This window comes from Lagopus muta, chromosome 7 (genome assembly GCF_023343835.1).
Source record: "Lagopus muta isolate bLagMut1 chromosome 7, bLagMut1 primary, whole genome shotgun sequence".
Classification (NCBI taxonomy): domain Eukaryota; kingdom Metazoa; phylum Chordata; class Aves; order Galliformes; family Phasianidae; genus Lagopus; species Lagopus muta.
The window spans coordinates 39,970,877-39,986,748 of NC_064439.1; the positions used below are offsets into that span (position 1 = coordinate 39,970,877).

The window sequence follows — 15,872 nt, forward strand, 5'->3', positions numbered from 1 at the left end:
AGGTGATGCACAACTGCCTGAACACTGCCAGCAAAAAGCTGTCCTCAGGAGATGAGAGGTGGCTGCCCTGCCCTGCAGGGAGACCTGAACGAGAGCCACCTGAGGAGCAGTTCTGGAAAGACGTTTGAGTAACGAACCTTCTGCATTCTCACGTCCTTTTATCTACTGATTATTTTATTTACTTAACGGTTCTGGAAATCAAGCGTTCGAACAAAATACCTTTTCAGTTGTCATGTCCTTGTAGTCATTCATTCCATGGTGAAATCTCAGATTGGATCTGTATCTCTCAAAAGGAAGTAGAAGCAATGGTTCTAACGTCAGTTTAATGGTTTTCTGTAAGAACCAAGCTCCAGATTGTTAGCTCAGGAGTAACACAAACTCCAAAGCATTGTTTCCTTCTAGTGTTGAATGCTTTTCTCTAAAAAAATCCCCACAGAAAATATGTAACTATTTTCATACAACGTGGATCATAAATTAAAAGACTAGTAAGCTTTAAAAAGCACACTGCTACACAAACTTCTTTTGACCCTCCAAATTCTCTACCTGCACACTGTAACAGGATCTTACTGTTGGGGAAAGATGGGGAAAAAGATCTATTGCTGCAGAGTAGAACAAAGAGAGATTAACTGTTGGGGAGTGTAGCTATCTGCATGCAACCCATTGCATTTCTGAGCAGAAGAGGCTAAAAAGTGGACTGACAAGGCTTAGGAACTATCAGTAGCTTGGTGAAGCTTTAAATCAACAGTCTCACAACCCTTGGGGATTTGCATAATTTTCATAATGTGAAGCATGTTTTTGCCTCCCAATTGAAGCCATTGGTTATATAAGCAAATTGGTTGCATAATTATGCAGATGGAAAAATAAATTTAATTGATTCAATAGAAAAGCGTGCTCTTCATTTGTTTGTTTCACCTGGGATTTCTTTAAACTCAGGAAGGGAAAATATAAATTGGGAGAGATAAGCAGCAGGTGACGCTGCCAGATTCCTGCTCCATTGTGCAGGTCCAGGACAACGACCTTCTCCCATCCTTCTGAGTACAGGGATGAACTCCTACTTTTAGCCCAAAGTCTCACCATTTATTATGAACACTGCCACCAGATTCAGTGGGACCAGCACTACGGCTTTATCTATACCTGGTTCTCCTTTGTGGGTTTGACTTGCCTGTTTGACATGACACATCTCTGCAGGAACAGAGTCCAGGCGTGTATGCCTGTCAGCAGAAAGGCTGTGGGTCCATAAAAACAAAGGAGTACTCTATACATTCAAATGATTCCTATCAAGTGATATACACATTTCTGTGTGGAAAGCGTGGTTTTCAAAAGATATCATTAACATGGGAAAGTGTATTTGACTGGCTCTCTACTCCTACCAGAAGGAAACTTTTAACCACTATGATAAAAAGTAGCTACAGACAGGGCCTTTTTCTCATTGCCCCCTTATTTCTGTCCTGATCCTCAGCCGGAACATAGTCAAAAAGTGGTATCGACTTCTCCAGTCCCATTTCACCCAATGGCACAGAAGCTGTGAGGCCAGCAGTGCCACTATCACGTTTTGATCAGGTCATTTCAAAAGAGTTATGCACAACAGGTAAGACTGCAAAATGTAGACTTGAGATGTGCAACAAAGCAGACGAAGATGCAAAATACATCCAGAGAATGTGAAGGCATAAAAATGTGAATTAGCAATAGCTCTGCCTACACATAGGCATATTTTCCTAAGCTGAGGAATACTGCATTAATATTTTGGTAATTAATGTGTGATCACAATATCAGAGAAACTTCAATTTAATGTTCCTCCTCATGTAAAAGTCTCAGTAACACACTATTAGTATTCAGCAGTGAGCTGAGCACAGCACATAGGTCTGTCCTTTATATCCTCCGCTCCAGTCTGCAGTTAGAACTGGAAGCTGGCCATACCCACAGCTGGGAGCTTCAGCCCAATTTACTCATGAGCATTTGCTACATTATGTGCTATCGAATGGCAAAAAACTGCATAGTCTGTCTGATTTCACACATTCCTAACTTCCTCACACAGCATATCATACTCCAGATCCTTGTAGTAGCTATTAAACTCTTCACTTCTACATTGCCATTGGCTTATTCTCTGGCATACCTACGAATATTAATTACAGGGATATGAATGGAATTAAATATCTCAATGACAATACAGATTCACAGACATTTTTGGGTATTTCACACAAAGATTAAAACATTTATTAACTTCTTAACAACTCCAAAATGACCCTCCCTCCCCTCTTCTTCTACAATATGAAACATCGTATAAACCAACAAGTTCTATTTCCAACTTCTCGCTTCTTCCATCAAAGATGTGGGTTTTGAAATATCCTCAAAACTATCAATGCTTTGAAACAAAACTGTTCCAAGTCTTCCAAACGACATTATTCTGTTTTAGTCATAAGAAACTGTCCATACCTGCAAAAGTAATAGTTCCAAAAATATACACTGTAATCAGTGAAAACTGAAGAAAGATTTCCACAGAGAAAGACATTTCTTGTGTTTTCACTAAAAAAGCAGTGCAGAAGCACAGCTTTTCTAGATGTAGATACTAAGTGCAGCATAGGATTTTTTTCCCCAATTTTTCTCTCTCCATCTTCAAACAGGCGTACATCTTGTCTCCTACATGGGGGAAAAAATCTAATAAAGCAGTTGTTTTATTTCTAACACAGAGGTTCTTTCATCTACTAAGAAAGTAACTTATACCTGGGGAAAAGAAAAGACATGGGTACTGTCTATTGTAGCTGACTTGGCAAAACTGTATCATTTTTGTTGTAAATAACTTTATCCTTTGGAACATTTCCTCATCCTTTCAGGCCTGTTTCCATTCCGCACTGGAGTTTTGCTCACCCATTAACTTAGCAATGGAGTTTCTGCTGCCAAAATGCTACTGAGAATGTTGATCAATAAACCTTTCTGAAGTTCTTATACACATCAAAAAGACCAGATATGTCCAGTATTCCGAGTGGAATCAAAAAGTGTGAAGTATAAGCCTTATAATAAACCTCTTTACATTGCCTACTTGTTTATCTTGGTGACAGAGAAAAAGCCAGTCCTGACAGAAAGCTGGATTCTGATGCATCAGTTACATCTTCTTAACTTCTGAGCAATGATGAAGGGAGCTCACTTTGCCTGTTAATATAAGACATGACTGAGATTGCATCACATCAGCTGAAGATGATACTCAGAAGATGGAGACAAAACACTGCATAAACTTTCCACAGTTCCAAGCTAAGCTACAATGTCAATGACTAACCTCCGAAATACAGAACAACTTTATTTTCCTTTTTTTTTTTTTTTTCCTGGGGATGATCTAAGCAAAAATTCAGGGTTACTTATAATGGAAAAATAATGCTGTCTCTAAAACATCACAAGCTTTGAATCTGTAAAGATTACTAGGAGTATTTTGTCCTTCTGCATCTCTCAAACATAGTATTAGTCACATCTGGCACTACTTACAGAAATGGGGGATTTAGCTGAGGTTCAGATAGTTTCTGTCTAATTCCAAGCAGGATTAAGCTACAAAGGATTTCACTAAACAGAAATTAGCAGAAATGACTTCGTTTCTCACTGCTGACTACACTGCTTGTTTAGTTTGTTGAAATCACCAAATGGCAGAACTCAAAGACAAGTTGAATTAAGTGTCAATTGTTCCTCAACAGAAATTTAGAGGTATGAGGCTTTCAAGAAATGTCATCTGATTGTTAGCACTGAATCTAACTTTTTGTTTTAAGAAGGAAGGCAAGCGAGATCTCTGCAAAAGAAGAATATGCTGCCAAGCTCTCTCCTCCAAACAAAAATACATCAACCCCACTCCAAAATCCTCAACAACCATCCTGCACAAAGATCATGATGACTTTCCCAATTCAGACAAAGGACACCTACATTAATGCTGCTAGAACTGAGAAGAGACTCATGCTGCCTCAAAGGAGGGGAAGACTTCTAAAGCACTGTGGGCTTAATGCCATCATACTGACTGTCACTTAGGACAGAACAGGCTTCAAAACCTGTAAGCTTCCATATGAAAACGAGCAGAAATTCTCAGCACAAAAGATCTCCAATGGGGATGGAAAGCAGACCAAAAGCTGTACTGTCGTGTTTGTGAAATTTGATTCTGGACACTACAAAAGTGGAAAGCTTGGACAAATTTCAGCTTTAACAAAAGTGCCATCAATTTGCCATTTAGTCCTTTTTATGAGGCTGCATTAGTAAGTGAACTCTGACTGAAACAATTCATGTCCTAGATATGATTCAGGAATTACAGGTGGAAAAATGAGCTCCTGGAGTAACAGGAATGCCAGAACCAGCTTGCTAGAAGCCTCCATCTCATCATACAGTTGGCAGAAACTAAAAAATGGTAAAATTAGTTGTCAGAGGTGAAGGCAAAAAAACACTTGCCTCTAAGAGCACCATCAAGGGAGAAGTGAGTTTTCTTTTTCAGTGAAAGGGCACAGCTATACAAACGGGAAGCCAAACAGATGCTATTATCAAGACACAACTAAACCTTCAGCTAAAAGCAACTCAGGTAGACTCACCATTCTGCAAAAGAAAGGTATCCTAAGTCAGGCATGTCTAATGTGGTAAATGATTTTCAGGTCATTTCATTTTCACTACTTTTTAATGGGCTTTTGGAATAAGACATTGAAGGTCTACGGGGCACATGGATGGGACAACATCCTCACAAAACCATATAAACAAAAGAAAAGAAAACATATTGTTTCTACAAACTATGAAGCAATGTGGAAAACCCTTCACTTAATAGAAGTAGAAACACTCAACCAAAGTCTGAGAATCTCCATAAAAAAGGAGAGTGAAGGTTCTAAAGATGCAGCTTTTTTATCACCAGTGATGCCATCAAAAACATCTATGTAAACTGGTATCACAATCCAGACAGCTGGGAAAAAAAATTACTCTCTTTCTTACCGTCTGCATTATCATCAATATAAGTATTTAAAAGTACAACTGAGTTTTGAAGCCTTGCTCTAAGTTGGTAAGGCACAGTCTGAACACAGTGGTAACTGCCTTTAGTACTTTTTATTATTTGTAACAATGATTGCTTTAAGCACTAACCCTCAAAAGACTCTAGCAATTAATGACTACTGAAACAGCCAGACCTTCCCTGCCCATTTCATATTCTCCTTAAGCCATTTTAGAGCAGATGTGAGCTCCAAGCTGTACACTTCTTCCATATTAACGTTCACGGTCATATGCCGAAGAAAAAGCTTTGGATCAGATGTACGAGCAGCCTGGATGAGTTTCTCCCTTCCTGCTTGATAGTCACTGCTATTCTTAACTGCCTGGTCTTCACATCTGAAAGTGAATTTTCACAAATAGAAAATTATACAACATGCACATCCAACGCCTCATGCTTTATATTGGCAACAAGATAACAAAATCATTACAATAATGCTTTGTGTTCTCTGCACTCGTTACGGATGCTAATTTCTAGACAATTTTTAGCTGATTATTCTTAAGAATTTAGACAGTGAGGAGAAGTCATCTTTTTAACATATTTTACAGTACTGAAATGTAAAGAATTTAATGCCAGTGCAGAGCAGGTCTGCAATTTCCACATCTCGTGTAAAAATGCTCGACTATGGGCTGGCAAATGCAGTAAAAGAAAGTAAAACATTTTATGAACTTGAAATTGCCAGTATTTACGTAACATGCATCACTCATGTTTAGCATGTGACCATCTCTGGAATGAAGATGTGCTAAGCGTCACGCCTATGGTTGTGAAAGAGTACAACTTATTCATTAAGCAAAAAAGCAAAGGTAAAATAACAATAATGCTGAGTCAACCAATCTCATAAAATAAGTTGTAGGTATAGTCCCAACAAGAGTGCTTCGTGGTTTATGGACAAGAGGTAAAAGTAACAAAGCAATTTTTTATCTAATGGTACTCAATCTTGCAGGGAGGGGAAATAAAAAAATACACTGAACTTTCATATTGTTCTATTCCCTAGAAGAAGAATAAATTAAAATGGTGTCGTGTACTTCCCAAAGAATTGCCAAAAAATGTTACATTTGCTTTATTAATGGAGTTAGCTTTTTGACCGTGCCCTTCCCCAGACGTGTTCAACTACAATACCAGGATTCAGGTACTGAGCTATGAACCTACGCTGATTTTGAACACGCAGTAGTACACCTGTAATACATACATCATACTCAGAAAGGAAACACAGGCCAGCATTACTCTGGAACAACTGTTTTTCTGCTACACATATAGAAAACAAAACCAAAAACATGGACTGTTCTTCAACCAGTTTCGAAACAAAGGATTCAAAGAAGTTGAGAAACAAGGATTCTCCTTCTCAGCCAGTAGAAAATAACATGTCTTGTTAATTACATCTTCACACAGATGAGTACAAATAAAGAAGGTACATATCTGACAACATACCTTTTCAGTATTATTTGAAAAGTCTGAGTAGTAGCTCCTGGACTTTGAATAGCACTGGCATTTGAAACGAGGAATAATTCAATGGCCAACAGCATCTCAACCTCAGACACATAAAAAGGAATGGGCAATATTTTGTGACGTAGATTTCCCTGCAGTGGTGGGTAGCAACCCAATGATAAAGCAGCTGAGAATAAAGGCAGAAATGTAAGAAATTAGGATTACCAATACTGAGCATGGATCTGTTTTCTTCCTTACATTGCTAAGAATGTGGGGGAAAAAAACACAAAATCTTAAAGGATTTTACTGTTCCATCTGTGAAATGGCCTGTTTTGAGAAGACAACAGCAAGTATTTCCTCATAACAATCACTGTTGTAAATGTCACCTTTAACAATGATTAGCAATAATTCAAGCTTCAAACAGGAGTATAGGGAGATCTAGTCTGCCTAGATGAAAATGTGAAGATGATGGACATCTTTAACATTCCAAGGTTCACATTTTGAAATTCTGAAATCGATCATTTAATTTAACTACAAGTACCTTTATTTTGTGCCAAGTAGTATTCACTGACTTGTATTTCCCAAAACTCATTCTGGTTACAAATAAATTCCCAATGGTGACACAAAATGCTGTTTTCTCCTTACAACAAATACTCTCACCCACTTCGCCCCAACAGACTGAGCTGTTAACGTTTTCCAAAGAATACCAGAGAAGCATGTCTGAAAAGCAACTTACTTTTGTAGTAGGTTCGAGCTTTACTCCACAAACAACTTCTTCCCAAGCCTGTGATTAATCCTCTAAGTAAGAAAAAATCAACAGCAATATTTTTTGAAAGCATGAAGTCTACTGCAGAAGACAAGACCCCAAGGTTCTTGCTCTCATAACAGGCACTTAACAGCTTGTTAAAAACGTGGCTGTACTGAGAAACGTCTACAGTATCTGAAATGAAATGAAAAATAGTTACCAGTGAATTCAAATACAATCCAAGCCTACTTGCAGAATCACTTCTCAATGCTGGGCATCAGCCCTCAAACCAAGCATTTTGCGAAGTGGAAAAGGCTGAGAAAACATACGGTAACACACGAGTCATAGAACGGCTGGGGTTGGAAGGGACCTCAAGGATCTTTTGTCTTGGGAAGAGAGGTGCTCCAGCCCTCTGATCATCTTTGCCACCCTCTTCTGGACCCTCTCCAACAGCTCCCTCTCTTTCTTGAACTGGGGGCTGCAGACGTGGACACAGTACTCCAGATGGGGAGTAACAAGGGCAGGGTAGAGAGGGACAGTCGCCTCCCTGTCCCCGCTGGCCACCCCTCTTCTCATGAAGCCTAGGAAACAAGCTGCAAGAGCACACTGCTGGCTCGTGTTCACTTGTTCAACACCAAGAAAGACTAGATATCAAGATACCAAGATATCTAGAAAGACTAGATAAAATGGCTGAGAAGCAAGATGGGCTGCTGGAGGAACCATCTGCACTGATTAATTGGGTAAAAGCTGTGGTGCAATCAGAAACACCTGATGAAGATCACTTCGTTAATACCTGGAATTTTGTTCTTGTTTTAGAGAACACATGCACATGTGAACATTGTTTCAAACAAAGCACAGGAGAACAGCTAAATGGGAAAATTACTAGCACTGAATGGGAAGGGATTTTACCAAGGACATCAGAAGCCTCCAGTTAGGCAGAGGAGGGCTATGAGATATCGCACTGAACTGCAGGTGAATTACAAAAACCAAAAGATCAACAAATCCAAACCAGAGAGACAGCTCCACAATGCCTCAGGAAGGAGGGACAAACTATTGGGACAGTTTCTTTTGACACTGAAAACCCTGACACAAAACTTAACTCAGGCTAGACAAGACGGGGCAGTTCGGGCAATTAGAGACGGGTGGGATGAGGCACCAGGTTGCCCCTGGCGACAGCATGTGATGTCACGCCAGGGTCTCGGCCACGGCAACCAGCCCACCCAAACCAACGCACACCTCTTCCCTGCTTGCCCCTGTAAGGCTCTGCAGGTGAAGAGGATGGATAGAAAGCCAGTTTTGCTGCTGCTGCTTCACTTCAGTACAGCAAACACCTGCCCAGCAAAGTGCAGAGAGTGGACACCAGCCTGTGGCACCCCTCACAATGAGAAACATGGCTCACGACGCTGGTGGCACATGACACTTTATGAGGCTAGACAAGACGGAGGCAGTTAGGGCAGTTAGAGACCGGTGGGACGAGGCACCGGGCCGCCCCTGGCAACAGCCCACCCAAACCAACAAACACCTCTTCCCTGCTTGCTCTGGCAAGGCTCTGCAGGTGAAGAGGGGGGACCAAAGGCCAGCCTTGCTGCAGCCGCTTGGCCCCACAATTGCTAATATTCGGCTCCAGGACAGCAGGAAAGTGCAGCAAGCGGACCACAGCCTGTGGCAGCCTTTACAATGAGAAACACGGCTCACCACGCTGGTGGCACCACACCAACATCCAGCACCCAGCACGATGAGATCAACGAGCTGTGCGTGCGGATCATGTGGCTCTGCCTTAACACCAAGGAGGTAAATACCAAGGACTGTGTGCCCAATGTTTGAATGTGCCAGCACCCAGTTTCTAACAGATCACTGCATCACTTTATCTCACCAGAGGCTGGTACGTGATAGAGGATGCGACCTCTCCGCTCACTGCCACGCTCTTTCACCCTGGTGTCTATCAGGTTATTTCAGAAATGAGTCCTGTTGCCTGACACAGCTCTTTCTAGGACGCCACGCTGCCCAGGACTTTCCTCTCAAGACCCAGGACAGTGTTTTGGGCAGCAGCACGGGGCACCGGATATGTTTCCAGACAACAGGTGGCTGCTTCCACCATTCTAAGTACACGGCACTTGTCGTGGCAGGTTTGTGAGAGTGGGACATCATTAACCAACACCAGGCCTTCCCTGGTTTCTATTTCAGCCATTGTCCTCCATACCGGAGAAGCATTATCCACCTGGATTCCTTTACTGAAGCACAATTTCATACTCATATTCATATTCTGTGCAATAGTGTTCATGGTCAAGTCTACCCCTTCATCTCGAGCCCACCTATACACTGCATCTCCTCCTTGGTGGTCTGAGGTGTCCGTGGGCCCACTGGGCTAAAAGTAATTCACCTTTCTGTTGCCAGTTCAGATCCACCCAAGCCACAGCAATCCTAGCAGCCCAATCCATCAGCTGGTTATTTCTATGCTCCTCAGCAGCACAACTCTTGGGTACAACACTGCCTGCTGTTGACCACGAGGGCCTTACGTTCTACTCTATGATTTTATGATTCCAGACACCAGAGGGAAACGAGCACTGAAAAGAGAAATGCCAGATAAAGAGCCATTCTATATACAAAAGAGCAGATCAGCCATCAGGACATAAAAGCCAACATCCACGTCCACCTCTGGATGTGAAGTGTAAGCACAACGGTGAGAGACTGCAGAACCAAGGCAGCTGAGGGGAGAACCTTGCACACAGACGGCAGGATGAATTCATGCCAGAGGCCAAGAAGATGTGCAGAGCTTTGCTGTACCACAGGCATCTCTGCACACACAAGGTTTTTCACACACCAGCACAAGTGGGAAAATGCAGACTCAGCTGAGCTGTGCTTCAGCCCTGAATTTGGCTGAGCAGCAAACTCAAGAAAGCCGCAAGTCAGATGGCCTCAACACAGGCAAAGAGAAGTGCCAACCCAAACCTCTGCTGCAAAAACAGGCTGAGGCTGAGAAACCATCAGGCAAACAGAAGTGTAAAACAAAACACCTGGATGTGCAGGGGAGAAGAGACAGATCATTCCTAGCAATGGACGACCCCTTTGACATTGAAGACACCGAAGATACGCTTGCGCTGCCAAAAAAATTGATGAAGCAAGCAGAGCCCACTTTCCATCGTGGCTCCTTGCCTGCCAAAGTTTGCCAGCAGAAGCAGCTTTGGAACCTTCCCTCTCTACGTACATGCAGGACACCAGCCGTGGTAGACCACAGCAGCAGAAGTATCTCTTCCACGGGCCACTTGTGGCCCATCCACCACTTGTGAGTTCTGAAACACAGCGGCACTTCATCTCTTCCTATCAAAGAAAACACGACACTGAAACAAAGAAAGACAGAAAGACAGTTGCAATAAAGGATGGACTGGAAGCCGGGACTTCACACTGCAGTCCAACTTTGGATGACCAGAGAATTACTAGCATCGAATGGGAAGGGATTTTACCAAGGAAATCAGAAGCCTCCTGATAGGCAGAGGTGGGCTATGAGATATCGCACTGAACCGGGGGTAAATTACAAGAGCAAAAGATCAACACATCCAAACCAGAGACAGAGCTCCTCACTGACTCAGCAAGGGGGCACAACCTATTGGGATAGTTTATTTTAACACTGACACAAAACTCTTACTGTTGTGGTTTGGTGATTTTTTGTTGTCAGTATTCCACATCAGCACATCACGTGGAGCAGGGGGAGTTAAAAAGTTAAAGTTCTGGTCCCATTTACTGCCTCCTATGGGCATTTTGAGTATCCTGAGGGGAGGGGCGGCATCCCCGCAGGACCTGGCGGGAAGAGGAAGCGAGGTGAAGCTCCGGAGGACCCCAGGGTCCGCCTCTCCTTCCTGCCCCGGCTCAGCCGTCTCAGCTCGCCGCGGAGCAAAGCACGTGCTTTCCCTCGCACCGCCGTGGTTTGACTCGCACTTTGCATACTCTCGTCTCTCTCATTTTGTTCCATTTGGTTACATTCAATAAATTATCGTTCCTCCTCAGATCGCTGCCGTTGTGTTTTCGCTTCGTTAAAACTATCTGCTAGCTCTCTGCCCTTCCCCCTCTCCCGAAGCGCACGCGGCCCGGGGCCGGCCGGGTCGCATGGTAAGCGTTAGTACAGCTTCGTTGTTTTCTCCTTTCCCCCGGGCCTGTGCCCCCTGTCACGGACTTAGATCTAGGGATAAGCCCGTGACACTTTGTGGGGCTAGACAAGACGGGGGCAGTTAGGGCAGTTAGAGACCGGGTTGCCCCTGCCGACAGCACAGTGATGTCACACTGGGGTCCCGGCCACGGCAACCAGCCCACCCAAACAAATGCACACCTCTTCCCTGCTTGCCGGTGAAAGGCTCTGCAGGTGAAGAGGGGGGACGGACCGAAGGCCAGCATTGCTGCTACTGCTTGGCCTCACACCTCAAAATAGGACAGCAGGCTTCACAATGAAGACCGCAGCTCACCACGCTGGTGGCAAAGCACCAATGTCCAGCACCCAGCAAGAGGAAATTAACAACCTGTGCGTGCTGCTCATGAGGCTCTGCATCACCACCAAGCAGGTAAATACTAAGGACTGCCAACGACAAAGGGCAGAAACCCAAGCCGTGTGAACCGGTGAGACAAACTGTGACCTGCTGGTCATGGATGTGACCCATTCAAGCGTGTGACAACTGAGCCACATGCGGATCAGAGTCAGCTCAGCCAGGGGCTGGTAGATGGGGATGGGGAACAGAATAGGCCCTGCATCATCCACGATGGCACCCTCACTAAGTTTGCAGGCGACACCAAGTTGGGAGGGAGTGCTGATCTGCCGGGTGGGAGAAAGGCACTACAGAGGGACCTGCAGAGACCGGATCGATGGGCCAGGGTAAACCCTATGAGTTTCAACAGGGCCAAGTGTGGGGCCCTGCATTTTGGTCACAACCAACCCAGGCAGCCCCACTGGCTGGGGGAGGAGTACCTGGAAAGCTGCCTGATGGAAAGGCACCTTGCTGTACTGATGGACAGTCAGCTGAATATGAGCCAGCAGTGTGCCCAGGGGGCCCAGAAGGCCAAAGGCATCCTGGCTAGGATCAGGAATGGTATGCTGAGCAGGACCAGGGAAGAAATCCTGCCCATGTACTCAGCACCAGTGAGGCCCCACATCAAGTACTGTGTTCAGTTTTGGGCACCTGTTTGGGTACAGAAAGGACACTGAGGTGCTGCAGCAGGTCCAAAGAAGGGCAACAAGGCTCGTGAAGGGCTTGGAGAATATGCCCTACGAGCAGCAAATAGAGGAACTGGGGCTGTTTAGCCTGGGGAAGAGGAGGCTGAGGGGAGACCCTATTGCTCTCTTTAAATACCTCAAAGGTGATTGCAGAGGGAGAGAGGGGCTGGTCTTTCCTCACTGCAGCTGACAGGATGAGGGGAAATGGCCTCAAATTGCACCAGGGGAGGTTTAGGTTGAATATCAGGAAAATCAACTTTATAGAAAGGGTGGTTAAGCACTGGAATAGGCTCCACAGGGAGGTGGTTGAGTCACCATCCCTGGATGTGACTAAAAACCATCTGGATGTGGTGCTCAGGGACATGACTGAGCCGAGGGTTGTTAGGGTAGAGGTAGTATTGCGGTTGGATTTGATTTTTAAGGACTTTCTGGCAACCCGAGCAATTCTATGATTTTATGATTCCAGACACCAGAGGGAAACGAGCACTGAAAAGAGAAATGCCAGATAAAGAGCCATTCTATATACAAAAGAGCAGATCAGCCATCAGGACATAAAAGCCAACATCCATGTCCACCTCTGGATATTAAATGTAAGTACAACAGTGAGAGGCTGCAGAACCAAGGCAGCCGAGAGAACCTTGCACACAGACGGCAGGATGAATTCATGCCAGAGGCCAAGAAGATGTGCAGAGCTTTGCTGTACCACAGGCATCTCTGCACACACACCAGCACAAGTGGGAAAAAGCAGACTCAGCTGAGCTGTGCTCCAGCCCTGAGTTTGGCTGAGCAGCAAACTCAAGGAAGCTGCAGATCAGATGGCCTCAACACAGGCAAAGAAGAGAAGTGCCAACCCAACGCTCTGCTGCAAAAAAAGGATGAGGCCGAGAAACCATCAGGCAAGTGTAAATGTAAAACGAAACACCTGGATGTGCAAATGAGAAGAAAGAGGTCATTCCTTGCAATGGACGACCCCTTTGAGATGGAAGATACACAGGATATGGCCACACTACCAAACAAAATGATGAAGCAAGGAGAGCCCATTTTCCATCATGGTTCCTTGCCTGCCACAGTCTGCCAACAGAAGTTGAACGAGCAGCTGCAGCAGGCCCCCTCGCTGCCAACCATGTAGCCTGCCGTGCTGCAGGTGGACAGTCCCCGCCAGCCCATGCCACCTGAGGCCCACTCCACCCATCTGACAACGTGGGCAAAACCTTGCTGCCTGGGCACCGAGAAAGGGGTTCTGCACTGCAGTTTTGTATCAATGCCACACCTCAAGGAATGGGACTTTTTTAGGACATCTAAGCACACAGTCTTCCAACTAAGCTAATACCTACAAGCAGAAAGAACAGTAGAGATTAACTGGTTAAACTGTCGGCTCTTAACACAGTATGTCTCTTTACTTACCGCAACCAATTTGGAAACCCGGCAAGTTCTGCAGAACTTCAAACGCCTGCCTGTAGAAATTCTGCCTCATGTATTTGTGCATTAGTGAAAATAACAGGTTATGTCGCTCCACGATGTCATTTTCAGTGCAGGGCCACAGTGGTGCATTGGTGATCCACTCTGACTCTGTGACAAAGAGCAGCAGTATTATTTCTATGTTTTAAAACTGCTAAACTTCTGACATTTGGCTGACAAAAGGACACTATGAACTGTAGTAGAAAACAAATCTCTCAACTTCACAGTAAATGTAGTTTGAATCATTACCAATTTGTCCCTTAGCACCAATACTTTTCAGATGTATTCTTAGAGAGTTAGAAGTGTAGGCAGAAATTCATTCAATAGTATACTAGTGGAATGAACTGTAAGCAGTGTATATAAATATATGTGTGTATATAAATGTGTATGTATTTATTTATATAAACTTGGATAGCAAATTTAGGTGATGGACGTTTTTATGCAACATCTTCTACTCTTGTATGTACTTTTGAGTTTTTTCTTTCAGTGGGGCTGAATTCCAGAAAGCCTGTAACTTCTTATTTTATTGAATAAAAATTTAATATTTAATAAAAGCTGTATTTACAACATGAATATACTGCGAGGGGGGAATAAACCCCCTGCAATCTTCCAAGCCTGAACTTTCTTTTGCACTGAATTTCACCTTGCTCAAAGGAAATCTCCATTGGGCAGGTCACTTCCAACTAGCATTCTCTTCTCTACCCCCTCCATTATGTTAACTTCTGAATAGAATGGCATGGACATTAGAATACTACGAAAACTTATCTGAAAAAAAGTTGTATTACTTATAGTATTTCTTTCACATATCAAGCAAAATGCTAAATAAAAAGATGGATCACATTTTATTTTTGCTGCCCTGGTATTAATACATTTACTTAATAACAAAGATGAACTTGTAAGTTTTAATTTAAGTCTTTAAAAAATGGGATTGTTCAAATTTAAATGCCAAAATCTTGTTCTTTTAAGACAAGCTCACCTCTCAACACCCACGTTGCTCCATCTAAACTTTCTGTTTCAAGAAAAATTTCTGCCGCATTATTAACAATTTGACATCTTGATGCTGATCTCTCTGCCCCAGTAACTCCTTTCAGAACTGTAAAATGTATCCGTAGTTCTTGCAATTTATCCAGAACCTTCCTTCCCTACAGTAATGGTGAGAAGAGAAGGGGGAAAGGTCTGAGAAAGCAATGATAGTCATAAACGCAGACTACTTACACAAAATACTGATGTGTACAAATCTGTCACCAAGTCTGTTTAGTAACATTATCCAAACTAACGGTGAAAAAGAAATGAATTGCACAGTAAAAATTCTAATGAATAGTAGTGGACGTTTTGATTCTGTAGACAAAAACCCCAACATCCACTGTTTAATAGCTCCCTCCACACTATTACCAATAATATTATTTCTACAGTATATGTTCCTAGACAGTATTTAAATAAATTTTGTAATTTATTTGTATTTGCTTACTTTAATGCATTAATATCTTTAATATTCTCAGCCTAGTCAGCCCTGCGTATCCAAACAGTAGTCTTGTTGCTTGGAGACAGATCTTCATGGAAGATCTTGTACCTCAAATCTGCATGTTTTTTCAAATTTCATCTGTTTTATTAACTTTAATCAATTTTTGAAAAGAACATTCTCCTTAGAACCAAGAAGCATAAATTTTTACCTTTGCATCAAAAATATGAGATAAAAGAGTCCAATATTCACAAAGGGACAATGGTCTGAAAAACACTTCTAGAGCTTTAGGGTATCTGAAATATTTATGAAAAGGCACAGAGTACATCCTAAACCCAAAATTACTTTGGCCACAGCAGGTAGTTCAAACACTTCATCCTATCCCATTTTCTGGATTGCTTTTTGAAAAAGCAAGATATAAGATCAAGTAGATAGTAACAGGAGTCCATAATAACAGGATTATGATATATAGATAGATACAATGGAGGGAAGCTGGTTGAAAATAAATAGTAATAACAGTTTTACTTCATCCCTGAAGCAGAGATCAATTTGGGAGTTGTCAGTACTGATAGAAATCATTCAGAGTGCAAACTCATTCACA

At 43.0% G+C, this 15,872-nt stretch overlaps 1 protein-coding gene across 3 annotated transcripts in view; it reads right to left on the minus strand.

The window, feature by feature from the left end:
• Positions 1 to 2,196: 2,196 nt before the first annotated feature.
• Positions 2,197 to 15,872, minus strand: part of TOPAZ1 (testis and ovary specific TOPAZ 1) — a 44,773-nt gene continuing 31,097 nt past the window's right edge. For all 3 annotated transcript variants that reach the window (XM_048951764.1, XM_048951766.1, XM_048951765.1), the window contains 5 exons: positions 14,789 to 14,954; positions 13,759 to 13,923; positions 7,149 to 7,352; positions 6,416 to 6,599; positions 2,197 to 5,325 (listed from right to left, as the gene is read on the minus strand). In XM_048951764.1, the coding sequence (XP_048807721.1) occupies positions 5,112 to 5,325; positions 6,416 to 6,599; positions 7,149 to 7,352; positions 13,759 to 13,923; positions 14,789 to 14,954 (933 nt within the window). In that variant the 3' untranslated portion in view covers positions 2,197 to 5,111. The remainder of the gene's footprint in view (positions 5,326 to 6,415; positions 6,600 to 7,148; positions 7,353 to 13,758; positions 13,924 to 14,788; positions 14,955 to 15,872) is intronic.